The sequence below is a fragment of the Rhipicephalus microplus genome, chromosome 3 (assembly GCF_043290135.1).
Source record: "Rhipicephalus microplus isolate Deutch F79 chromosome 3, USDA_Rmic, whole genome shotgun sequence".
Taxonomy (NCBI): domain Eukaryota; kingdom Metazoa; phylum Arthropoda; class Arachnida; order Ixodida; family Ixodidae; genus Rhipicephalus; species Rhipicephalus microplus.
The window spans coordinates 98,848,359-98,876,002 of NC_134702.1; the positions used below are offsets into that span (position 1 = coordinate 98,848,359).

The following is a 27,644-nucleotide window of genomic DNA, read 5'->3' on the forward strand; positions in this document are numbered from 1 at the left end:
CATTGAACCGTGTTCAAATGTGAGCATGCTAAATATTCATGCATGGGAAAATTTGCGGCTGCATCAAACAAAAATAGCCAGAACACTTTGTACGGGTGCGAGGTGGGCTAGCAACTATAATTGCCAGTATACCTCATGTCAATATATAGAACATTAAGCAGTGCAATCATTAGGCTGGCAACTGTAGCTGCCAGCCTACCTCGCATCAATATATAGAACATTGGGAAGTGCGAAACACCCCTTAAAGCCGGCTTCTTCATAGAAGGGGACTTTCCCTCATACAATTTGGAGAGTGAAGTGTTGTTATTAGGAGGGCGCCGTGCAGAACAAGTAGAAACTATTGCTTGCCATCGCATACTTTATCTCATGATTCCTCCTTGCGGCCCTCATGTGGTGTCACTGTTTACCTTTGGTAACAGGTATAGTTTAATAACCAGTCAAGGTGGTCTAGTGATTACGGTGCTTGGCTGCTGACCAGAAGATTGTGAAATCGAATCCTGGCCGTGGCAGTTGGATTTTCGATGGACATGAAGCGCTCGCGTATTTATATTAAAGAATCACAGGTGGTCAAAGTTTCCGGAGCCCTGCATGCACTACAGTGTTCCTAATAATCTAATCATGGTCCTGGGGTGCAAAGCCTAACCAATGTTCAATATTAGGTATTGTTTAATGAGGTTTCACTGTATACTTCATTACAACCTAAGAAAAAAAAGCGTCAGCTTCCCTCACAGAAGCGCGGCGCGTCTGCCCTGCTCTTGTGAAATACAGTCATGCTCACTTGTTTACGCTTCATTCGTGAGCAGGTTTTTTTGGCTAATGTAAGCACTCAGCATCTTAAGATAGCTGAGCAGTGATATCGGAATCTCTCACGAACTTTACCAGGATTTTCAAGTTTACAACTTAGAAGCAGTGACACAAGCATGTCTGTATGACAAAGTCAACTATCTGAGATATTCGGGAAGTGTTATAGGTCACCAAGATAAGTAAGCACTAATAAATGGAGCACAATGCAAATGGTCTGTAGGTGGGCCAGTGACTGATGGCATGGGCATAGCAGACATTTTTTTCTTGGGCTATGGCTGAAGATATACAGTTCATCTAGTTCTGTGATATCATGAAGAGTAGTTCTCTGCTTATTTTCTATGTCAAATAAAAACAATAGAAGCATTTTTTTCAAGTGTTCATGTGTTTGTTTCATCTCTGACATTACAGGCAGTTGTGGCAATGACCCGTTCGCATCAAAGAGGCCGCTCGTGGCTCTTTGCGACAGCTCAAGGTAATAGCTGCTTGTAACTTCATTTTTGTTGTTGCCGGTGTGTGGGTTGCTTTCGTTATACGTGTTACGTCCATAATTGTAACTTCCTAGGTTAACCATGATAACTGAAAAAAAAAAAAAGTTCAGAAGCATTTCCACGCATTTGTTGTTGTAACATTTGTATTTAATTGTATTTATTTGCCCTGTAGACCCCTGCGATATGCTGTATAGTAATAATTGGTAATTACATGTATAGTACACAATAAAACTGCCCCGCCGCGGTGGTCTAGTGGCTAAGGTACTCGCTTGCTGACCCGCAGGTCGCGGGATCAAATCCCAGCTGCGGCGGCTGCATTTACGATTGAGGCGGAAATGTTGTAGGCCCGTGTGCTCAGATTTGGGCACACGTTAAAGAAACCCAGGTGGTCGAAATTTCCGGAGCCCTCCACTACGGCGTCTCTCATAATCATATGGTGGTTTGGGGACGTTAAACCCCACAAATCAATCAATCAATACACAATAAAAACTGATTAAGTGTGCGTATACAACTGCATGTGTGCATGTTGCTAATAATGTATGTATGCATTTTTTCATTTGGTTGTCTGTTCGTTCAACAAGTGAAAAGCAACAATGTTGCTTGCAAAAACACTATTTGAGCTCTTACGTTTATGGACCTGGTTTTCCTTTCTTTGCTTTTTTTATTCCTGGCTTCCCCAGTCCTGCGCAGCAGTTTTGTTCAGTTAGCATCGTTTCCCTGAAGACCATGGACCAGGTTCACAACATCAGGTGCAAAGAACCTATCAACGAGATTCGAGCCAGTAAGAGGTGAGTAACTCATAGCCACCTTTAAAGGAAGCAAGGATAGACTTATAAATTTACAAATACTCTCTCTATTGTGAAATAAAGTCATGCCTTATTATAAGAATTGATTTATCAGAAGTACAGTTAAACCTCACTGATAATAGATGCGGTTATTAGATGTCGGGAAGCAGTAGATCTAGCATACTTCTCACCAATGTCACCATGTCAGAAATATATGCTTGGAACTGAACATAAAGAAAGTATTTGAGTGTCACATAGTTTCATTATGCGGTCAATGTTTAATTTTTCACACACTCTGTAGACCCTGTAATCATCTGAGAAATTAGTCAGGGTGATAAAGAATAACCGCGTGCCTTTCTACTGCCCTCAAGGGATCGGACTGCCACGTCATGTCTACAATATATACCTGCCAACTCTCCTTATTTGGCCGAGAGACTCTCGATTTCTGACCTTTCTTTCAGTTGCATGATCATGGCCATAAATCTCCTGATGAAATGCCCCAACCGATTTTTGGAAAAAAAAACATAAACATGATTAAAGCAATACGAACTTACTCATATGACGCAACAAAGAGAAGAGAACGTCCACAAAGCTAGGGGGGTTCACTGCTCCCTGCTGTTTCCTGTCATCCGCTGGGCTCTCCTACTCTCACCGGAAACACTGCACAAACATGCATACAACCCAGCTGCTAACACTGGTGGCCACATCCCCTGTTTTATAGCCCAGTTCATAGAGCGCACAGTAACAGTGTAGAGGCCGGAGCTGTTCTATAGTAGCAGTGTTTTTTTAGTCTGGCCGCAAGCACCCTTCAAATGCTCTAAGGCCACGGGTGCAGGGGCTGCTTGCTTGGACAATTTTGTTGACCAATCAGAGGCGTCGCCTGAAAAAGCTTTTATAGCTCTTTCCCCATTTTAAATGTAGCAGCTGCTGTAGTATGGCTCGCTTGCTCTGGTGTCTCTTCTTTAATGAGAAGTAGTGGATTCGATCCACTGGGGTGCCATTCTTATCAATTTATGTGAGAAATGTAGAAAGCATTGACACACTTAGATTTAGGTAGGCTGACATTTGGCTGAAGTTAATATGATATCCTTCTGCTATATGCTTCCATTGTAGTCTTCGTGGTAGCCTTTCGTTTGTTTTGTTATACCCCGTGCATCGTTACTTGATTCGACCGACTTGTAAGCTAAGGTGCAGTTTAAAGGGGAACTCCGGCGCATTTTCAATCATACGGAGATAATGATGTTTTCTAATAGTATTGACAGTCCCCGAGAAAGCTAGGGTGGTCCATTTTGTCCAGGCACTCGTCGAAAATTTTAATTAAGCAAAAAACGGCGAGTCAAAATGGAAACCGAAACAGGGAGCATCTCTGTCATCCATGGTGGTTATCTAATGATGTCACGAGATCCGCTACACCCCGCCATGGCTGGCCAGGGTGTAAACATAGCTCACGTGCCTCGATCTTCAGATGCGCGAAAAGCAAGCTGGCGATGTCATCCGACGCGAAATCAAGCTGTGCCGTTCGTCTGAACTTACCAGTGACTAGTTCAGCGTTGATTGCAGTCATTATCTGAGGGCGCAAGCATCGTGTTTTGATTTCGACCCTCCGGCACCCGAAGACTGCCCCGAATCAATTTCCTCGTTGCTCAATATTGTAAGACCCGACGTCAACGACTACTAACACCCTCGACGGAGCTGATAAAACTGAACTGTGCTCTCGTTGTTGTCACATCCGTCTGCTAGGATAGGCAGGTTTCTTGAAAAAGAAAGAGTAGGCCTCGACGTCATATACACAGTGTGGCCCGCGTCTACAAGTGCGATTCCAGAATCAGCTACCAATTTTAAAATTTGTTTTCTTAAAAACTAAATGATTTGTGGTTGTATAATTTGGCACATATCACCCCAGTACCAACGCTAACACATGTTCGAAGTTTTATTGAAATCAGTGAATATCGAAAAAAACGCCAGAGTTCTGCTATAAGCACTCTGTTCTGATTTCTGCTTTTTATGAAACGTGCCCTATAACAGTTCATTTTCTATTTCTTGGAATCTGTACTGTACCGCTCTCCTTTTTTTTTCTTGCAGAGTCCTGGTTGTGACCTTCCAAGATAAAATTTGTGTGTACAACGCTTGCACCTTCAAAGAACGTTTTTGTATTACCGGTAGGTGTTTCCATCCTGTCTTCTTTCTTCTAGTCGGCAATATTTAGCCAGCAGTAATATGCCGAGAGGAGGATGCTGTTTTCTTCCATTGAAAGAGTAATTTTTCTAATGGACTTTTGTTAGCGATTATCATTTCTGCCAACTCATGCCTTCGTCCGCTCCAAACATGCAGGTTGCTTTCCTGTGTCGGGGCCAAATGTCAACCCAATTGCTCTACATACTCGATGGCTAGCTTTTGCGGATAAAGCGGTGAGCCACTGTTGCTTGGGGGCGGTTTTATCAAATGTGTCTCTGTTTAGTAGTTTTTCAGTGAATACTCAGTTATGAGAGATCTTTAACATAATGGCTAAACGATTCTGCATGATCTTTTTTTTTCTGCTTTGTCATTACGATAATGTGCTGGAAAGTAACAGAGGTGCACGTTTTTGTAGATATTTTTAAAGTTGTGAAAGAAGTCCTTTTCTTTTACCTGAATATTTCTTTAATAATGCACTAATGCACAAACATTTGAATGCTATTGCTAAATATATTAAAAGTTAAACAGATTACCCTTTAAGAATAGCCTCATTGATGTCATGTTCTGGTGCACTTGAAGACCTGCAAACTTTTTACGTGGTAGTACATAGATCAGTAAATTTAATTTATTTATTAATTCGGCACCCTGCCTGACATTTTACATTCTCTAGCCATGTTCATCTACCCCTCAATGCTGTGAAAATAAAAGGATCGGTGGATACTGTGATCATCCTGATAACCTGTTGAGGAAACGAAACTGTCTCAAATATATTGAGAAAAATGTGCAGACATTGGCAACCACAGCCTGGCTTTGTGTATAACGAGATTGAATAAAGGATTGTCTAAATTTGTTTAATCCGTAGTGTCCATTATGGCGTGCGTTTGCAGGGACCACCTAGTTGGTGTACGACGCCGCCGCCTTGAAACAAATCGGTGTTGAAAAATATACTTTCTTACGGCCTATTAGATGGGGTTGGCTGAGCAGTGGGGAGTGTAATAAAGTCTCTGAGGCATTTCTGTCAAAATCTATCTGTAATCAGTACTGGAAGTTCTCATTTGGCATTCTCTTTAACTGTGGGCCATACCCTAAGCTTCTTTCAAGTCTATGTACGGGCTGGTAATCTTAGTCTTGTTGTCATTGCTAGATCATTGATGGGGAAGTTGTGACAATCACAAATTGTAACATGATTGTCTTTTCTTTCACTTCAAATGATGGGTAGGGAGCGTGGTTCCTGTTGTCGTTCAGCATGTTGGCATCGCTCCTCGTGTCTTCCTTCAGCCTCAATTGACTGTTTTGCTGTTTATTGCAGCTTTTTCCAGTGCACCAGACGAGAGGCGGGGTCGCTGGTGAAGGCACACAGTCGTACACAGCAACAGTCATACATGCTGCCAAGGTATGCTAATCAAGGATTACCATTGTTTTCAAAAGACTTTGCAAGTATTGTGTCTTGGTCTTATAACTTGGATCTTGCTGTCCTATAGCTAATTCTGAATTGAAGTGCTTATTTGTGCATTTGCTAATGTGGCCGAAAGTAATTTCACACAGCATACATGTTTGTGGTAAATTTTCAGGGCAGCTGTTTCAAAGAACAGAGCACGAAATAATACAAAATCCAGAATATGGCTTAAATGGTTTTAACCTGCAGTGATGGCATAGTCAGTGGGACTTTCTAGTTGCTTCACTCTGGTGTGACCATTTTACAGGGAAAGCTGTTACAATCGAACATGGTTATATCGAACCCAACATATATCGAATTTTCGATTATGTGCAACTCGCAAGTTATCCCCTTGAAATTCCTTTGTAAAAGTGTAGGAATTTGCATATTTATATCAAACAGTCTTTTACCCGCCTTGCGATCTCCGCGACGGCGTAGCTCCAAGTCGAAGTTGGAAGGCGTGCTTCGGTAGTCGCAGCGCCCGGCGACCTACGCGCGGCACCACACCTCCGCCAAAACCCGAAACGCTCGAAAACGGGACAATAGGGCTCGGACTGCACAATCTCTAACTTGCGGAATGGCTTTTTTTTTCTCCTCTTTTTCTCTTTCATGCTCTCTCCGCATACGTGTCGGCTCAGAGAGCTGGAACGAAAGAGCCAACATCCTCCTCCTTTCGCCTTTTATTTTTTGTTGCTGTCTTGCGAGGTTTGATCACCCAACCACAACTTGCGCCTTTTGCTGTTGCCCTCGCAGATGGCCATTACCTCGTGAGCGCTTTGTTGCTTCTGCTGCCAGGTCGCATACGTACCATCGCATGTGCAGCTTTTCTCTTTTCTCTTGCGTGGTGTGCAAAGCCACTGCGGACTCCTTGAATTGCCGACTTCTCGTGTAGCTATGGCCAGCGTAAAGAAGCGCAAGACCCTTGACTTTGCAACGAAGTTGAAGGCTATTCAATAGCGTGTTTAAGCGGGCGAGAAATGTTCGACAGTAGTGGATGACTTTGGGATACCAAAGAGCACTTGAGTATCTTATTGAAAAACAAGGCAGATATCAAGGCAAAGGCGGCAGAGTAGCGAACGTCTGGAGCCTGTCATGTGCTCGCTTCTGCCCACGGGAATGTAAAATAGGCACTCTAAGCCTGGTTTTTAGAGTTGCGTCCGAAGGACATTCTGGTTAAGTGCTCAATGCTGATTGCCAAGGCGAAATGGTTTGCCACTATATTCGGTGAAACAACTCCGCCGACAGCAGTGGGTCGCTTTATGGATTTAAGCAGCGCTACAACATCGTTGGCAAAACCAATTCTGGTGAAAGCGAAGCTGTCAGCAGCGAGGACATCGAGCAGTGGATGACGAACGAGTGGTCGGAAATCTCCACGAAGTTTTCTCCAGCGGAGAAATGCCTGGCGAGACATGAAGATGGACGCAGTGGTCAACTGCTTCTGCGAGGCAGGCTTCGAGACGGTGGAGCTTGCGGAAACCGATGAAGATGACGACAACAAGTTTCGCGAGTGGTCGTCCCGCCTCTCGGCAGCTGTTCCACATGAAGTGTCTGCGGACCGCTTCGTGGAAGCGGACGGCAATGTCCAGGCGGACAGCTCATGTGATGAGGAGGATTGTCCGGACGAGACCTTGGCTACACGCGCGTACTTCGCCACTAAAGTGGTGGTAGCATTAAGCATCATTCGCCATTGTATCGGCCACATGAAAGGAACCGGGCTGTTGCACCTGGACAGCCTTGATAAAATCGAGACTAGCATCTTAAACATTTCAAAAACGAAGAACCAGGCGAAAGTTTTTGTGCAAATATGATGCAGCGTGTGAGTGGAATTAGTTGTTATTCTTGAATTCGCCTATTGTAGGTGATAGTCAGGTACAGATAAGCTCTTGGGGCCTCCATTTTTTAACATCGAGCTTATTCACGATCCCCTTCTTATCGATATATTCGTGTTAGACTGTATGAGATCACAACAAGGGACGTGTGCAGCGCTGTAGTTGTCCACCGCCACCGGTGGTTGTAACCACTATCACATGAAATAAGAAAAGAAAGCTTAGCAAATAAAAAACACTAAGAAAACAATAGAATTCGAACATGGGTCCCCTGCGTGCCAGCCCAGTATTCTATCACTGAGCCACGCCGATGCTTGAAACACCATTGCAAACTGGCCTTAGGCAGGATTGATGTCAAGAAAGAAATTGCGATAGTATCAGTAATAAAGCATTTTAGAACAGCAAAGGAACAACGAGGTGGCACACAATGTAAATTGTGCAATGAGTGGGTCGTCGAATGCTCCGACCCCTTATAAAAGCTTTGATGTCGTTATTAGCTGTGGCGCATACCCATGGGTGGGGATTACAAAAGCTTTTGGCATAATTCTTGATCGTAGTCAGCCACAGCATAAAAAATAATTCCAGCATCTCCACGGAATGGATGATGGTGAGGTGGGCGAAGCTCCGGAGGTTTTTCAGTGATACTATAAGTCCGCCGAAGAGCAGCATTCGGGTTCGCCCAGCGCTGCGCACCCTTCAACGCCCTTTCCCACTCTCGCATTCCGGGGTCCGCTTTTCGTTGAGTTCATTTTGCAGCAGCTTCCTTGGCGCGCACTGTGTTGGGATCTGCACGGCACTGCGCTCGCTTGTTGGCAGCCTCTCGAGCCACCAAACGTGATTCGACACTTACGCTGACGATCCAAGAGAATGAGAGACAGAGGGCGCAGCCCTTGCAGCAGCCAATCGGAGAGCAGCCGCATCTCCAATGCAATCTAGTGTCCATTCACCCAACTGCCATAATGCACACATCTCTGTGGGACAGCACCATCTAGGAAACTAGACGAGAAATAGAGATAAGAACACGGAATGCATACAGCGCCATATAGTATATCTCGTCACCCAATGCAGTTTGCCTGCATCCCTATGGGGCAGCGCCATGCATTGTATGATAAGGGAGATGCTACTGGGTATGCCGGAGGGACAAGGGATTGCCTTAGACCTAAAGGAGCTTCGTCGCTAAAATGCACAAAATTCTTTGCAAGAGTACAGTGGGTACTACGCTTCTCCGAACAATGACGATAGGATGGCATAGTGAATGCCTGCCCTCTACACAATGATTCACAGTGTAGTCGGTACCCTGCAAGTGTGCTTGCAGCAGCCACCCAAAGAGTGCTCGAAAAAGCTCTGAAATGCCGCTCCTCCAGCTTTCGCTGTGACAGTGCTGCACGTTTTGCGCAGGCCTGGCTTTTTTTTTTTATCAATAACTTTCACAAGATTTCGCTCAAATGGCCATCAGGTGTATTGAAGTGCTTTACATGGCTAACAGCATTCACGACTTGAAATGTTGTTGAATATGTCGCATCCAGACCATAAAGACATCGAAAGCTGTCAAGCAGCTTTGGAATGAATTTGTGTAGTTTATTGAAATTGTAAGCGATTCCACACTCTCGTTTCTTTTCTGGGAGGTCTAATGTGCATCGTTGTAAAAATGAGCTCCATAATTGTAGTCTTCTCAAGGTCTTGCAAAAATGATCATGTCATGAAAAGTGGCAGCATTGTGATGCTGCCTCTACTACTGCTCTTGAGGTCACTTGCTGACTGCATTCTGATGCGAAACTTTGACGTGGAGGGAATGCAGAAATGTACGTGCACAGAGACTCACTCTAAAGTCGCAGGTTCGGTCCCTGCCAGCAGCAAATTATCTTTTTGTGCACTTCAGTTTTTTTTACATTTACATGATATTTACTAACCGTAACATGCCCATACTTTCCTTAGCATTCTACTCTATTAAGTTTTAAGTTTTTGCGAATAGTGAATTTCAGGTTCGAAGCGCATTTGAAGCGAATAGTTACCTTATTCAAATTATTTGGAATTGAATTTGAATATCACATATTATAAAAAAAATGGGCATATTTTTTATTACCTAACTAACCTGCCCCGTATTTAAGAAAAATGAAACAAGTCCGGTGTACAAAAACTGTTCATTTTGGTTCAAAGCATGTGGAAAGAACTTTCCCGTATTTAAAAAAAATACAGTTTTTATTTTACACTACAGTCTAAAAATGCATGTACAAATATTCGGTCCCATAGCCTAAGAAGCTAGTGATGGATCCAATACAAAAAAGGTTACAAGAATCGGCAGTGTTCACAGGAAAAAAAAATAGTGAAGGTATCATGAAGAGTGACAAATGTAATACCTATTGACAGAGCCATACTGAAAACAACAAGCACACTAAAATAAATAAGAAATTTCTTAGAAGAAAAAAAAGAAAGAATAGTGGTGAAAACTTTATTCATAAAATATATCCTACATAAAATTTCAAACATATTCAAAGAGCCACACTAAGAAAACAACAAACCATATTATGACTAGTACACTAATTATGCACACACACAAAAAAAGTTTTTTTTTTTTGCTGTACTTAGGTCATATAAGCCAGTATAATAAGCTTGACAAATTGAAGAATTAATGCGAGGATAATATGCATGTTTATTTGACTTTAAAGGGAGGCTTCGCGGCAGTGCGAATTTCTCCTGGATAGCTGTTCTCAAAGCTTAGGAACAGGAGCGGCGCCAGGATGTTTTTACTGGGGGGGCAACCACGAAAAGTGAGTTCCTCCGGGGGGGCAAGCCGTCGGTTGCTAGCTCTGCTCCTACTAGGTTTTCAATATATGCTTCCGGGCACTTGGGTGGGCATAGGGGGGGGGCAGGTGAGAATTTTGGGGGGGCTCCAGCCCACCCTTGCCCCCCACTGGCGCCGCCCCTGCTTAGGAACCCCCCACACTCACGCAGTGCAGTGAAACATTTTTTACAGGGGTCACATATATGCTAATATGCACGTAGGTATTTATTCATTTTGAATACTTTGAAATTTGCTATAATTTGAATCGAAGTTAGTTCGATTGCAGCAATATTTATTTGAATATTCAATGTATCCGAATACTCACGCAAGCTTAGTTACTTCTAAATAATGCCGTGTTAACAAGGAAAAAAATGAGCCCTTGAAATTGGCTAGATTTTGGTATTGATGTAGAAGTGACTTTGACTGGCATGGTCATATTAACAAGCTTCAGCTTGGCAACTGATGATGTAGCACATTCTGCGAGTGTCACATTCACATCCATGGCAGTGGCTTGACAGCATGCAAGCTACAATGTGTGAAACATCGAGATCAACAACCTGCGGGAGCAGGAGGCACGAAGAAATTTGTTGGCTTTGTGATTATTGGCAGCTATTGGTGCTGCAGCACTTCAGATCGGTGTTTGTTGGTCCCCATTGATGTCACTCCTCTGTCAACAGCCAAATCTAGGAAACTATATGTGATAGGTTATATCATGTCATCATCATCAGCCTGACTACGTCCACTGCAGGACAAAGGCCTCTCCCATGTTCCGCCAGTTAACCCGGTCCTGTGCTTGCTGCTGCCAATTTATACCCGCAAACTTCTTAATCTCATCTGCCCACCTAACCTTCTGTCTCCCCCTAACCCGCTTCCCTTCTCTGGGAATCCAGTCAGTTACCCTTAATGACCAGCGGTTATCCTGTCTACGCGCTACATGCCCTGCCCATGTCCATTTCTTCTTCTTGATTTCAGCTATGATATCCTTAACCCCCGTTTGTTCCCTAATCCACTCTGCTCTTTTCTTGTCTCTTAAGGTTACACCTACCATTTTTCTTTCCATTGCTCGCTGCGTCGTCCTCAATTTAAGCTGAACCCTCTTTGTAAGTCTCCAGGTTTATGCTCCGTAGCTAAGTACCGGCAAGATACAGCTGTTATATACCTTCCTCTTGAGGGATAGTGGCAATCTACCTGTCATAATTTAAGAGTGCTTGCCGAATGTGCTCCACCCCATTCTTATTCTTCTAGTTACTTCAATCTCGTGGTTCGGCTCTGCGGTTATTACCTGCCCTAAGTAGACATAGTCTTTTACAACTTCAAGTGCACTATTACCTATCTCGAAGCGCTGCTCCTTGCCGAAGTTGTTGTACATTACTTTCGTTTTCTGCAGATTAATTTTAAGACCCACCTTTCGGCTCTCCTTGCCTAACTCCGTAATCATGAGTTGCAATTCGTCCCCCGAGTTACTCAGCAATGCAATGTCATCGGCGAAGCGCAGGTTACTAAGGTATTCTCCATTGACTCTTATCCCTAACTGTTCCCATTCTAGGCTTCTGAAAACCTCCTGTAAGCACGCGGTAAATAGCATTGGGGAAATTGTGTCCCCCTGCCTTACACCCTTCTTGATTGGTATTCTGTTGCTTTCTTTATGAAGCACTATGGTAGCAGTTGATCCCCTGTAGATTTCTTCCAGAATGTTTATATATACTTCATCTACGCCCTGATTCCGCAGTGTTTGCATGACGGCTGATATTTCTACTGAATCAAACGCCTTCTCGTAATCTATGAAGGCTATGTATAGTGGTTGGTTATACTCTGAGCATTTCTCTATTACCTGATTGATAGTATGAATGTGGTCAATTGTTGAGTAGCCTGTTCGGAATCCTGCTTGTTCCTTTGCTTGATTGAATTCTAATGTTTTCTTTACTCTGTTAGCAATTACCTTTGTAAATAGCTTGTATACTACAGAGAGCAAGCTGATCGGCCTGTAATTCTTCAAGTCTTTGTCATCTCCTTTCTTATGTATTAAGATGATGTTAGCGTTCTTCCAAGACTCTGGTACTCTTCCCGTCAGGAGACACCTCGTAAACAGGGTGGCTAGTTTTTCTAACACAATCTGTCCTCCATCTTTCAGCATATCTGATGTTACCTGATCCTCACCAGCAGCTTTGCCCCTTTGCATGCTCTCCAAAGCTTTTCTGACTTCTTCTATCAATACTGGTGGGGTGTAATCTGGGTTACTGCTAGTTCTTATAGTATTAAGGTCGTGGTTGTCTCGGCTACTGTACAGATCTCTGTAAAACTCCTCCGCTATTTTAACTATCCTATCCATATTGGTAGTTATTTTGCCTTCTTTGTCCCTTAGTGCATACATCCGACTTTTGCCTACCCCAAGTTTCCTCTTCAATGCTTTGACACTTCTTCCGTTTTTCAGAGCGTGTTCAATTCTCTCCATGTTATACCTTCTTACATCGCATACCTTACGTCTATTAATCAACTTCGAAAGCTCTGCCAGTTCTATTTTGTCTGTTGTACTTGACACTTTCATGATTTGACGCTTCTTAATTAGGTTCTTCGTTTCCTGGGAAAGCTTGCCAGTGTCCTGTCTAACTACCCTGCCTCCAACTTCCACTGCACACTCCGTAATGATACTCGTCAGATTATCATTCATTGTATCTACGCTAAGGTTGGTTTCCTCACTAAGAGCCGAGTACCTGTTCTGCAGCGACACTCTGAATTCCTGTACTTTCCCTCTCAGTGCTAGCTGATTGATTGGCTTCTTGCGTATCAGTTTCTGTCGTTCCTTCTTCAAGTCTAGGCGAATTCGAGACCGTACCATTCTATGGTCACTGCATCGTACCTTGCCAATCACTTCCACATCCTGCACGATTCCAGGGTGTGCACTCATTATAAAGTCTATTTCGTTCTTGATTTCGCCATTAGGGCTCCTCCATGTCCACTTGCGGTTTTCTCGTTTTCGGTAGAAGGTATTCAAAATCCGTAAATTATTGCGTTCTGCAAATTCTACTAGTAGCTCTCCTCTGGCGTTTCTAGTACCGATGCCATAATCTCCTACTGCCTGGTCTCCAGCCTGCTTCTTCCCTACCTTTGCATTAAAGTCGCCCATCACTATAGTATACTGTGTTTTTACCTTACTCATTGCCGATTCCACGTCTTCACAGAAGCTTTCAACTGAAGCGTCATCATGGCTGGATGTAGGCGCGTAAGCCTGTACTACCTTCATCTTGTATCTTTTATTCAGTTTAATTACGATACCTACCACCCTTTCATTAATGCTATAGTATTCCTCTATGTTGCCAGCTATGTTTCTGTGAATTAGGAGCCCCACTCCCTGTTCTCTTCTGTCTGCCAAGCCCCTGTAGCAAAGGACATGCCCATTCTGTAGCACCGTATAGGCCTCATCTGTCCTCCTAACCTCACTGAGCCCTATTATATCCCATTTAACACCCTCTAGCTCCTCGGATAGTACAGCTAGACTTCCCTCACTAGATAAGGTTCTAGTGTTAAACGTTGCCAAGTTCAGGTTCCAATGGCGGCCTGTCCGGATCCAGAGATTCTTAGCACCCTCTGCTGCGTTGCAGATCTGACCGCCGCCGTGGTCAGTTGCTTCGCAGCTGCTGGGGACTGAGGGCCGTGAGTTATTTGACGTAAGCATGTGGGAGGTGGTGGCCAGATACTGCACCAGGGTGGCCAATCCTTCTCTGGTGAGGGAGTGCGTTCTCGGCGGTGTTTGCCGGTGAGGCCGCACCCCAGGCCTCTTAATGCAGTTCCATCAACACGCGGATTTTTTTTTTTAATCCGGTTGGAAACTGCGCGGTACTGGGATTTGAACCACGGACCTCTTGCATGCGTGGCGGATGCTCTAACCACTACGCCATCGCCGCATCTTTATATCATGGACAGAGTCATTAAGATACAGCTGCTGGTCATTTTTTCACGTGAGAAGTGCAACTACCTAACCATGTTATCATCTTTGCAGACGCTGGGCAAAGGGTTGTCCCTGTTTAGCGAGACTGTGGCCTCAAGCTTGACGGGCCACAAGGCACCGTCGACGACGACCAGCTCCAAGAAGGAATGCCACCGGATGGGAGGTGCTACGAGTGGTGGCCTCGGCGGCGTAGTCGGTGCTTCGACGTCGCTGTGTCCTGGAGTGGTGTCGGTTGTGGACGTGCTGGGTGTGTCGACGGGATCGTTCGGCACGGAGGAGGACAGCGACACCGAGGGATTGGTGGCGCACTTCCAGGCGCACCACGGGGAGCCGCTGTCGGCGCTGCACTTCGACCCGAGCGGCGTGCTCTTGTTCACGGCCGACCGTCTGGGTCATAACTTCCACCTGTTTCACCTCATGCCCCACCCAGGTGGACCTACCTTCGGCAGCGTCCAGCATCTGTACACCCTCCACCGGGGTGACACTACGGCTAAGGTGAGTCTGAGCAGTGGTGTTCTCATTACAATGCACTAGGAAGTGATCAGAGTAATGTAGGACCAGGACTTGAAAGGCTGTGAGGCTCTTGGTCTTATTTTCAGTATTTTGTGCCTCGTTGTGCCATGCTAAGTATAAACAAATTGGCCCAGTAAAAAGTAATGTGCAGCTGTCTTATAATACCATAAGTGGCTGCTGTTTGGAACAAAAGCATTTACCCAGCTGAGAATGCGATTAACTTATTACTGATGGGTAGGCCATTCCTCAGCTTTATAGTGAAAGAAACACCTTGCTTCAAGAAAGTGTGCATTTTCCGAATGCATCCCCTTTAAAGGGGAGATGCAGCGATGGGAATGGTAAATTTGGTCAAAATATTCCATTTTTCAATTTATTTTTTGTGCAATCCTGAGACCTTGCTTTACATCATGGTGAAATATTAGACCAATGTAGGTAATAGAAGTCGAGAAAAAAGCAAAAACTGGCGGGCTGTTGTGAAAAGCTGTGAGAAAATTCAGAAAGTGGAAATCTGGATCTTTCCCTTGACAGTGCAGCCATACTTGCGTCATCGTAAAGAGGACAGGTCGAAGTTCAAGAGAACCACAAAGCCGCATTTCTCCAATGAAAAATAGAGCCAGCTTTTTCCGAGTACCGATTTCTTAGATTCGAGCTCTAATTTCATTGAACTTCGTTTTTAGGCTTTCATTTTTTGAGGATTTGCTGTCAATCATCCCTGTGCCATTTTGGAACAAATAAAAATGTAGCCATTCCGTTTTCTGCACTTAGATCCTGACACATTGGTGAATGCCGTAAAGTTGTCCATATTTGTGTGCACATCATACAGATTTTTATAATTGGCTTGTCCTAAAGTTATTAGTAAGACATTTCGAAAATTCCAGGACAATTCAAAACTACTTTTTGTGTGCTAACTTCAGTATTAAAGAATAAACTGATAGCATTAAGGCACAGAATGGGCGCTTGTGAATATCCTTATGCAAGAATTTCAATGGTCTTATGTCTGATTAATTAATTAACTTGGGATGACACTGAGAGTATCAAGTGCTGTTACTTAAAAACAACACAATTTCAGGTATAATATCAGCAGGTCAAATGACATCTGCATGCTTAATTTTATCATTTTAACTTTATAAATAATGAAAATAGTTTTCATTGCCACATTTCCCTCCCAAATTTTGGGGACAGTAAAATACATACCCTCTCTGATTTGATTATGTCAGACATTTTTGTTATCTAGTGCTCTACCAATGTCAACTTCATATCCTCGCATTACTTATGCCTGTGGCAGTTGCACTGTCAGCTCCCGTTTCCTGTTGTTTTTTTTTACCGATAACAAAGCACCTTTTGATCATCTTGACCAGCCACCAGTTAATGCCCTTATAGGCTTTCAGCTCATATGCTTCAAAAGGTTGTACATTTTCGATAGTTCTGGCTGTTTGAAATACCTTGGGAAGCTCACTGTAATTTACTGAAATACCAACTCACTGAAGTGTTGCAAGATAAACGGTCAACCCTCTACCCATCTTACCGCCCTATTTGCTGTGATAACCGAGCCTGGTTAGGTTTTATTTGCAGTAGACCTGAAGTGGTTAAGAAAAGCATGTTCTATTTAATTCAGTTTAACAAAAGCAACACATTTGCTTGGAGATGAACAGGGGTTCAAAATTCATTTACTGAACCAATTATATTAGAGGCAGTGCCATTGAAAGAGCAGTTTCATTTAATTTATATTTACTGGGAGTCTACACTGTGCTTGCCACTGCTTTTTTCAACTGCCGCTGTTTTGTCACAACAGTAAAAACAAAGACTCAGTATTGGTGCAAAAAAAAAAAAGTGAGTGACGTGGTACAGGTGGTTTTCTCATGTTTATGGGTTTTTGTGCCATGTCTATTTACGTTTTTCCTCTTTTTTTAGCACTCTTGAATAGTGCCATATATGTTTTAACTAAGCCATCAGAAAGTCCTCTTCAGGCCCTGTAGTCTTCTCTTACGTGAAACATTCTAGTGCCAGCTCACGCAGACTTCCAGAGACGATCCAGAAAGTGCCAGCTCACTATTCGGTGTTTATTATTCAGCATCGGCAAAAGTACCTCCCTTTTTCCCATTTTTTTTAACGTGTAGTGACAGAGTCAACCATTCTTGTTTTGTGCCTCCCTCAGCAGTCCTGCAATTTCTTTGGCCCAACGGAAGTGAAGCTGTTAGGCATGCAAGGGTGTCTAGTACCTATTTTGAAGTAACGTCGGACACTTGCCCTTCTTCCTCCAGATACAAGATGTGGCATTCTCGCTGGACAGTCGGTGGGTCGCAGTGAGCACGCTCAGGGGCACCACTCATATATTCCCCATTACCCCTTACGGAGGTGAGAGGCTGTACTTTTGCATGTTCGCTCCATTGTAGTTCGTTTGTGACACAGTGTCTCTGGACATTGATTGTTTGTGTAGCAGTGACTTTTATAGAGTAGTACAGTACTCAGCGCCATACTGCTCCAATTACGGCACCATACTACGTCAAAAGCATCTTTTTTGCCTGATTTGTGCCATTGCTGCATCACAAAGTAGTTTTGAAACCGAAAGTAATGTTTACAGCACGCACTGTGAGCAGTTATTTACGCGATGGTTGCTGTTGTGTACACCTGCACTGCTGCAAAAGCTGGGAATCATTTGGTAAATTATATGAACTTCAGCACGATTGCAACAGTGCCTTTTCTGTTGACCACTGGGAAAGAACGAAGGCAAAGCAGCGACAACCGAAAAGAGTGCCAGTGTGACTCATCCCCGACAAAAAGCTTAGGTGTATGTGGTGCTTTAAGCCTACTGCACGCTTTTAATAGCCGGCGACTACGTGAGAGCGCTGAGGCCCCACTCACTGCCGCCTCAATTGCTGTGCGAGACCCTTTTTAGTGTGCACCACGTTTCATAAACGAAAGCAGCTCGCTGTTCCGGACTTGAGCGTTGTGGATGACGGGCACCGAGACCGCAAGCGTAGTACGTTTCATTAGGCGGCAGCCCAAACGCACTTCCATCCACTGCCAGGACCGCTAGCGGTCCTGGCAGCGGATTGAGGGAAGAGGGAGGGGGTTGCAAAGTCAGCCCTATACATTGACTTGATAGGGGGCATTGCAACAAACCTCCACCACCCCCACCCCACTATAAAGGGAAACCCTGCACACGCTGATGTACTTTGTGGTTAATGCACACTATACTTAGTGCGTAGTTAGCTACGCTCCTGGCAGGTTCTCGGCATGTATGTACGTATTAACTAGGTTTTACTTTAACTAGCTTTGAATGTCTGTGTGTGTTGTGCGTGCGTGCAAGCTGCTATCAACTTCATGCTGTAGCTAGCTTCGTGCTGCAGTACGTTGTGCTTGGTGAAATATACTTCACTATGGACGAAATTTACAGAGTGCTACAAAGGTAAAAAATATATGTAGATATTATCAATATCATTCAGTATCTCACCGCTTCTGTACATATTCCTACTTTTGTTTGTGAGCTTATTTTGTGAGCTTGCTGCTTCTGTATAAATAGCTATGTGAACTGAGCGAACTAAATTAAAGCAAAATTTTTTTCCTCTGTGTGTGTCAAACACATAGGTGGCTGCTCCTAAAGTAGATTTTGTCTGCTGTAATGGCTGCTCCAAAATGCTGGAAGGTATTCCTACCACCATGAGTGTGAAGATCAAAGAGTTCCTGGAACACATTGCTTTCTGAACATAAACACCATGCAAAAACCTTAGTCATGGAACTTGTGTCAGAGTCCCGAATTGCTATAAAATTTAAATAATAAATATTGTTAAGGATATCAAAATTAAAGTGTACATACGTTATTGAAATGGTCAACTTGAGTGCACTTTTTTTTTCTTCGGTAATGTGTAACTTTTGTAACTCGTGTTGCTTACACTGGCTTCACATTTGAGGGCAGATACAAAACTGTGTGGCAGTGTAGACAGCAAGCGATGGAGCTGTAATCAATAAAGGCTGTGTTTTTAGGCTCGAAGCAGCCGCATGAATATGTATGTCTACGTCATCAAAAGTAAGACGGCCCGAAAAATGGCTGTCAGACAGAGCATTTTTACGTATAATTTGCTTACACGGCATCACTGTCATTGCTGTATCATTGGCTCAGATTGGCATGCATTGCCAAAGGATTGTTTTTTCTTTTCAGGATACACTTGTGATTGTTGGCACCTGACATAAGTGCACAATCGAGGGCAGGCACGGCCCTGCAGGTCGCGGGATCGAATCCCGGCTGTGGCAGCTGCATTTCCGATGGAGGCGGAAATGTTGTAGGCCCGTGTACTCAGATTTGGGTGCACGTTTAAGAACCCCAGGTGGTCTAAAACTCCGGAGCCCTCCACTACGGGGTCTCTCATAATCATATAATGGTTTTGGGGCGTTGAAACTCACAAATCAATCGAGGGCAGGCACGGAACATTTGTTGAGTACAGTACAGGCGCTTTTTATCACACTAAGTGAGCGCTTGCAGACAAGGGATAATGGCCGTGCCGCAAGCCCACCAATATCCACTTCCCGAGCCAAGAAACTGACAGCTGCCAGTTTGCTGTTCCTCTAGCTATACAAAGGAATGTCGATGTATGTGTGTGCGTCGAAGCTCTTCCTTATCGGAAATTCATTGTCACAGTGAGTTACCGTGTGACTGATACCTACTGACTATCACTTTCACTGTTAAATCAATGCTGATACAGCACCAAGTAAGAAGGAAAAAAAAAAACAAAGATGACCTCGAACGTCGCATTTATGCGAACTTGCAGGCTTTTTTCACTGCATGCACAGTCAAACCTATATAATGTATAAATTTAAAGTTATGAATTACTGTTTGTATTAAACAGATCTTTGAAACAGCACCTTGTAAAACGTATTGAAAATTATTACAGTCTTACTATGTGTAGCGTATTGGAAGTGCTCACTACCATATTTTTTATTTGTAATATATGCTGTTGTGCACTTCAGCCATGCAAATAGACTTCTAAAAATGCTGTGATCACTTGTTGCATCTTTTGAAATGAATCTGCCCATGAGGCACCATTGTTTTGCCAGATGCTGAAGGTAATTACACGGCTTTGAGGTAGAAGGGGTGTGTGAATCTCGAACTATACAGTCGACGGCCAATTTTTCAGACACTCAAGGGACCGCAAAAACGTCTGAAAAATTGGGAAGTTTGAAAAAGCGAATGTGTCCCAAAAATGCTCACTTTATTGCTTACTATTGAGATAGAGGGTGGAAAAAGTGATTGATCATCTTCTGGACTATGCTTCCCTTCCATGCAAGCATGTCCGCCCGTATTTCGGCTAGAGTTTCCGTGTCTCTGTAAGCTGACGAAAGGGTTGCGATCACTTGCATCAGCTCAGATTGAGTCGGCTGAGCTGTTGCAGGTAAGGCGTTGTCGTCGTCATCATCATTGCTTTCTGACTCCGCAAGCACTGGACGAATCACTTCCTCATCCGTGAGGCCACCGCACAGTTCCAGCTCATTGTCCACACATGGAAAATGAGACATCTGGGGGAGTCTCGGCGCTCGCAGTACGATAGTCGTCGATGAGCTCTTCGCTTCCGGGCACCTGGTTGACCACGCTGTCCTCGTCCAATGCGACCGACTCACCATTCAACACAAATCGCGCGTGGTGAAAGCAGTTGTGCAGCGTTGTCGATGCCAATGACTTCCACGCATTGGCAAGCATGCTAAGTGCTCCAAGTGAATCGACCGGGTACATTTTTCCCCGGTCGAGGCACACCATTGCACGCGAAAGCAAGCGTAACTGATAGTTTACTTTGTGAGTGCGTGTGACACACTTTGGTCCATCGGTTCGGTGGCAAGAACTCGACGCGCACAGCCTTCAAGTTGTTAATGTGCCCGTGTGCAGTGCAGTTGTCCACAAACAACAAAAATTTTGCGGCCTTTTAAATTAAATTTTCGATCAAGTCTTCTGGCATAGCTTTCAAAGATCTGCTGAGTTACCCAGGCCTTTTTGTTGGCCTCGTACAAGACAGGCAGGGACTTTACAACTTTCAAGCATCTTGGAGCTTTAGACTTGCCGATGATGAGCATTAGCAGTTTTTCTGTGTCCAACATATTGCTACCAATTAGTACAGTAACTTGCTCCTTACTGTGTTTGCCACCATGGCAAGGGTCACCAGCAAAGGCAAGAGTCTTTTCTGGCATCAGCTTGAAAAAAAGTTTGGTCTTGTCAAAGTTGAATGTGTTGTCAGGCAAGTACTCCTGTAAAAGGTCATGCAGCTCTTCAGAAAGTTAGTTTGCAATGGCGCTAAAGTTGACAGCTGCACTTTCGCTGCACAGTTTTTTAAAACTGAGGTCAAGGTGCGTATTGAAGTTTCTTAGACAGCCGTCACTGACCTTAAATCCTTCATTGTTCATTTGAAGCACTATCGTCTCAGCTTTTCGTTTAAAGAAGCCCTTGGAGACCGGAATCTTGATGGCCACTGTTGACTTCAGCCATACAAGAAGGGCCTCCTCAAGCTTTGGGTATGTGCATTGGCTTACATTTTTCTGGCGACATCCAGTAGACTTTTCCGCTGCCTCCAAAATCTTCTGCTTATTTTTCATGTAGTCCAAAAGAGTCTGTTCGGAAATATAAAACTCTTTCGCAATGTCTTCCCGCAGTGGGCCACTTTCACCGAGCTTGACAATGGCAGCTTTCTTCGCCATCGACGTAGTGACATTCTTTCCCCGCTTCATCGGAGCTCTCGAGGCCGAGGATAAAATCGATGATTCATTATCTGTTATGAATTACTGCATTTAGCTGGGCGACTCACATGGAAAAAATGGCTCACGTACAGGCGAACAGTCCGTCGAGTCAGTCCAATTCATTGAACGGCCGCAGCAGAGAAGACAGAAAAATTGTTCGGCTGCAATGCTCAGGCGGAAATAGCCTCGATCCAGCAGTTCGAGGCGTTCGAGGTAGCCACCCTAGTGGAGGCAAGCAAAGGTATCGGCCGCGCCCAAGGCCAGCGCCAGTTCGAAACTATTGAAGGAAGACGTAAACAAACAAGATTGCGGCAAGAAAAAATGGTAGTACAGTCGAGCCCGTTTAAAACGAACCTGAGCCTGATGCCGCATCCGTTTTTTATATCCAGAAGTTTGTTGTAAATGAAACAGCGTTTTTAAAATGTTAGAAGTCAAAACCAAAAATTAATTTTATTGCTAAAACGTTCGTAATGCACGTCTGTTTCGACAGCGCAGACGTGATAAGTACCATCTCAAGTCTATTTAATGTGGCAGCATGTTTTTTTGCCGGGGCCCTTGGCATATACAAGCTGCCTGAGGTTATCTATGTAGCCCATTGCTACAGGCACGCGCGTGGTCGCTGACTCCAAAGTTTCGTCGTGGTCAGATTCCTCCGCATCGCTCTTACCGCGCACTTCATTCACATTGCCCTCATTCGTGCACGTTTCTGCAGTGTCGGCATTATCATCGGTCGTAATGAAGTCATCACAGCAAATGTCCCGCTCTCCCAAGTCGGAGTCGACGCACTGCCACAAATCGGTGGTTCGGTCCTCTTCGGGGACTTTAGGCAAGGCATCGGGTCCAGCGTCAACAAAGCCAACCTTTGGGGGAACAGTTTTACACAAGTGTAGCCGTTACCTCAGTCGGCAAAGCCTTCAGCGTCTCCAAAGCCGAGTACAAGGTCACCCGATGCAGCAGGTCGGGGGCCAAGCGGTCAACAGCTATGAGCAAGCACTCCATAATGCGACACCTATAATAACTCTTGAACGCGCCAATGATGCCCAAATCCAGTGGTTGCACCTTAGACATGTTGGGCGGCAGGAAAAGCAGGGTCACTGCCATCAGCGAGGCTTGTACGTGGTGCGCGGAGCAGTTGTCAACCGCGAGCAGCACGCGTCTGCCTTGTTTGTGCATGGCATAGTCAACTTCGCACAGCCACTCTACGAATATATCGCGTGTCATCCATGCTATCGCATTATGTCTGTAAAGAACAGGCAAATATCCACAAAAGCAATGTGGATTCTTCGATTTGTCTATTACAAAGGGCACGCGCAAGTCGCTGCCATCTATATTAGTGCACAAAACTGCCGTGACATGCACTTTGCAATGTTTGCCGCCAGCGCACGTGTCACCTTTCATGGCGCGAGTTTTTTTTGGTAGCATCAGATGAAATAGTGCAGTTTCGTCTGCGTTATAAACGTCTCGCTCCGCATAGCTGGAAATGGTGTCTTGATTTGCTTTCAGCCACGAGGCAACATATTGGTCGCTTGCCGAGGCCGCCTCACCAACTGCTGATTTGAACACAATGCGCACCTTAAACCGATGTAGCCAGCCATTTCCGAGGCAGAAGTTGGGAAAGTCCAAAGGGAATGCAAAGTCTTTCGCTTTGGCCAGCATCATAGGACCGCTTACTGTAATGTTTCGAGCTCGCGCGTCGTCGAACCATTTCTGCAGCGTGTCCTTCACGTCGGCATAGGTAGCCCTCCGCAAGCGCTTTCTCTTCGTCGTGTAGGCACCGGCACTGATGATCTTTTTCTTTTCTTTTTTTTTTAGGATCATCGATATTGTTGACTTTCTCACGCCGTACTTTTTAACCAACTCGCAGTTTTTCACACCTTGAGGGAGCTCTGTCAAAATGGCTTGCTTGGTAGCAATGTTCAGCACAGAATACCTGAACACTAACAGCTAATGAGCAAGAAGCACACACATGGTGCACCTAGCTCACGTGTGATAAGACAAGCAACCATGCATCTTCTCTGGGCTTGTTTCTAGCCAGAAAAAAATCGTATGTGGCAGGGTCGCGGAGATAGATTCTTGGGGAGAAAAAGGGTTATGAATGGAATTGAGTGACGCAGTGAAGACTGGCAAAGGAGCTGCGAGGGAGGGTAGTTTGGGTAGCTTGTTTGGGAGAGTAGCCTGCACCGGCTGTACGCTCAGTCAGCATGCACGTGGAACGAATCTCTAATCGTCGAAGTCTGTGGGTATGTGGGACGAAGGACTGAGGGGTGCATTACAAAACAGCAGTCTGGGAGAGCGATAACTAGACGGCTAAGGAGGAAGGGTCGGCGTTTAAGAATAGGAATCTATGGGCACCTCGTTGATGGTTTATTGGTGGTCGAAAGTGGTGTCCCGGGAAGTCGCCGGAGCGCCGACTTCGTTCGGTGTAACCGATCGGCAGGGCTCAGAGACGTTCACTGTGTGATTTTGTGCCATAAGAGATAATGTATATTTTCACGGTAATGTGGGTATCCTTCGTTTCAAGCAGAAGTTTGTTTTAAGTGGGGCCGTTATATGTGGGCTCGACTAGTCAGCTCGACTGACGCTTAGAAAGTCTCAAAGTATCGAAAAGCCTGTCCTTAAAAGGCCACTCACCAGGTTTGACAATTTCGAGCTTACAAGTGCAATGCATAGATGAGGTGTTCATGATCCCGTCTCCCAAAATTTGCAACACTATGCGCCGCGGAAGTGGGTCAAATTTAAAGATGAACGCTGCTCCCCCTTCCTTTTGCGGGCGCGCGCCTAGAAAATGAAGCCATGGCGTGCGTGTATGAATGATCCTACGTACACAGCAATGCAGTGACGTTGGTCATTTACGTAGACAACTATGCTCCGACGTTGTCAACAGTATACCACGTGACATGGCTTAAATGATTTAACACGACGTGCGTAGTTCATGTAATTTGCTGCTTGAATAGATTAATAAAGCTTGAGATAAATAATGAGAGGCAATAAGAAAATGTGCGCGTCTTTCTTTTATTTTTTTCCGTGAATTGCAACGAGATGCGGGGCTAATGTGCTGGCGTTTCGCATACGTTCGTGTCGCCGCGGTCAGCGCATCAAGCAGACGACAGCCGTAGAAGCGAAAGTAACACTCCTACGCGTTCGCACACTCATTGTGCTCATATATTTTGCCGCGTCTTAAGCCAGCGTTTTCAAACCATCCCGCAGAAACAGGCAATAGACCACGAAAGAGATGCTGGTCAACAAAACAACGCCGCTTGCGTGGTCGGGGGTTGGACTTGTTCAGGCACGTCATGCGCACGGGACCTCTTGTTCGGATGCCGGGGACGGTAAGGAAGAGATTTGGCTTGCGAATGCTACGCGCAGGAGTGGCAAGTGTTTCGAGCTCGTTTCGCGCCGCTTCAAAAAAAAAAGTTTTCTCAGCTTCTATGAACCGATTTGAAAAACTTTTTTGTGACAAAATGTTCCTCATCGAACAACCAACAACTTCCACTGCATAACTAAAATTTGCTATGGGGCCTGGTGAGTGGCCCTTGAAGTGTCCGAAATTCTGAGCCGCAAATAATATTGTCACGCACCAAGAGCCATAGAGACAAGACAGGAACAGCAGGGTAGAAAGGCACGAGTGTGTATCTTTTAGTCAAGCGCTAACACACACTTCGTCTTTGTTCTCTTCGCTTTTTTCGGCTGGCTAGGCCTTGCCAGCTCACAACTCTAGGTGGCATTATTCCCTCTCCCATTAGAGCATTGACTCGGTGCTCTAATGGCAAGGAGAGACCAGGACCCATAAGGAAAGAAAAAAAGGAAGAAACCATACCTATAGTGCACAGGGCATATGCAGGTGCAAGAAAAAATGGTTGGTCATAAGAAAAAAACATTAACACAGTGCACAGTTCGTTGGAGACCCAACGAACAATGTCAGAAAAAAGAAAATGTTTGCTGCCTGGGCATAATAAGGCGAGTATCACCGCGTAAAAAAAGGTTTTAGGCGGACGACATGCACAATCTCTGTTCGTGGTGAGTGGCGCTGGGTCGTTGCCGAGCCTCCATCTGGAATAACTTCATAGTTGATTACGTTCAACCGCCGTAATACTTTGCAGGGTCCAAAGTTTCTCGCTGAGACCTCGTCATCTAACAGGAGTCCAAAAAAAAGAAAATGTTTGCTGCCTGGGCATAATAAGGCGAGTATCACCGCATAAAATAAGGTTTTAGGCGGACGACTTGCACAATCTCTGTTCATGTTGAGTGGCGCTGGGTCGTTGCCGAGCCTCCGTCTGGAATAACTTCATAGTTGACCTCCAAAACCACACTTGTTCGCCAGGTTGATAGGTGACTTGTCGATGGTGAATATTGTACCTTCGGGCGTCTTCACATTACTGCGATTTTATGTGCACGCGAGCTAATTGACGTGCTTCCTTTGCACGCTGAATGTAATCCTTGACATCAGGAGTGAACAGCTCGTGCTGGTCGATGTCACAAGAAATCATGGGGTCTAGCATGGTTTGCACGTCTCGACCGTAAACGAGGTGGAAGGATGCGAACCTTGTCATTTCCTGGGTTGCGGTGTTGTACGCAAACGTTACGTACAGCGGGTTCTCGTTCCACGTCTTATGCTGCACATCCACGTACATAGAAATATAGTCCGCCAGCATTTTGTTTAGCCTTTCGATCAGGACGTTACTCTGGGGTGGTATGCGGTTGTCTTACGGTGGTTCGTGTAACTGAGCTTGAAGATGTCGTCCAACAGTATTGCCGTAAACACTGTCCCTCGGTCAGTGATGATGAATGACGGGGCGCCGTGACGAAGCACAATGCGGTGCGTGAAAAACTGGGCAACTTCAGATGCTGTACCGCGTGGCAGTGGCTTTGTCTCAGCGTAGCGCGTCAAGTAATCAGTTGCGACGATTATTCACTTGTTTCCAGAGTGAGACAAAGGGAACGGTCCAATGAGGTCCATCCCAACCTGGTCAAACGGTGTACGTGATGGGTTGTAGGAGGGCTGCATGCTTTACAGGTGGCGACTTGCGATGCTGACATTCGCAGCATCCTTTCACGTAGCGTTTGACGCAAGCGGCGAGTTTAGGCCAGAAATATAGCTGTCGTACCCGGTCGAGCGTCCGTGAGTATCCCAGATGACCGGATGTCGGCTCATCGTGGCAGTCTAATAGGATGTTATGTCGTGTCGTAAGCAAAATGACGGCAACGTACGGGAAAGTGGACGAGAAATAGACGCCGTGCTGCCTTCTAAATGATCGATGCCTTAACTCGGGGTCCGCTCGTTGCTTACTGAGGAGGTCCGCCCCACTGAGAGTCCCCAAAAAGGCACTGTCGTCTTCTACAGCTGTATGGTCAGATTCTAGAGGTGCTCGTGACAGCATGTCGGCGTCTTCATGCTTTCTACCCGACTTGTATACGATGGTGACGTCGAACTCCTGAAGTCACAGACTCCATCGTGCTAATCACTCAGAGAAGTCTCGAAGGTTAGCCAACCAACATAAAGCGTGGTGATCAGTCACAATTTTAAATGGGTGCCCATAGAGATAAGACCTGAACTTCGTAATCGGCCATATTACCGCGAGACATGCCTTCTCTGATGTTGAATAGTTGGTCTCGGTGCATGATAGAGTGCGGCTCGCGTAGGCAATCACACGTTCGGTCCCATCTTGTGTTTCCACCAAGATAGCTCTGAGACTAATGTTGCTTGCATCAGTGCACATCTCTGTGTCAGCGTCCTCATCGGAATGACCAAGTACAGGAGGGGAAGACAATCGATGTTGCTGTTCTGCAAAAGCAGTCGCTTGTTCATCAGTCCACAGAAATGGGGTGTCGTCACATGTAAGTCTGATGGGCGGCTCTGCAATCTTAGAGAAGTTTTCAATAAAGCGGCGATAGTATTCGCAGAGCCCCAGAAATCGTTGAAGACTTTTCTTGTCTGTCAAAGCTGGAAAAGCGGCCACAGCGGCAGTCTTCTCGAGATCGGGCCGAACACCTGTAGCGCTCACAACGTAACCTAGGAACTTCAGTTCTTTGTAGCCGAAATGGCACTTCTCAGGCATGAGGGTCAGGTCAGCGGATCGTATAGCTTCAAGAACACTCCGAATGCGACGAAGGTGCTCGTCAAACGTTTTTGCGAAGACAACGACATCATCTAGATAGACGAGGCAACCTTTTCC

The 27,644-nt window shown here is 45.1% G+C and overlaps 1 protein-coding gene across 4 annotated transcripts in view; it reads left to right on the plus strand.

Moving 5' to 3' along the window:
• LOC142761654 (BCAS3 microtubule associated cell migration factor-like) overlaps positions 1–27,644 on the plus strand; it is a 73,344-nt gene that overhangs the window by 6,860 nt on the left and 38,840 nt on the right. For all 4 annotated transcript variants that reach the window (XM_075890052.1, XM_075890053.1, XM_075890055.1 and 1 more), the window contains exons 6-12: positions 1,213–1,276; positions 1,973–2,080; positions 4,160–4,236; positions 4,409–4,485; positions 5,562–5,645; positions 14,293–14,736; positions 17,016–17,109. In XM_075890052.1, the coding sequence (XP_075746167.1) occupies positions 1,213–1,276; positions 1,973–2,080; positions 4,160–4,236; positions 4,409–4,485; positions 5,562–5,645; positions 14,293–14,736; positions 17,016–17,109 (948 nt within the window). The remainder of the gene's footprint in view (positions 1–1,212; positions 1,277–1,972; positions 2,081–4,159; positions 4,237–4,408; positions 4,486–5,561; positions 5,646–14,292; positions 14,737–17,015; positions 17,110–27,644) is intronic.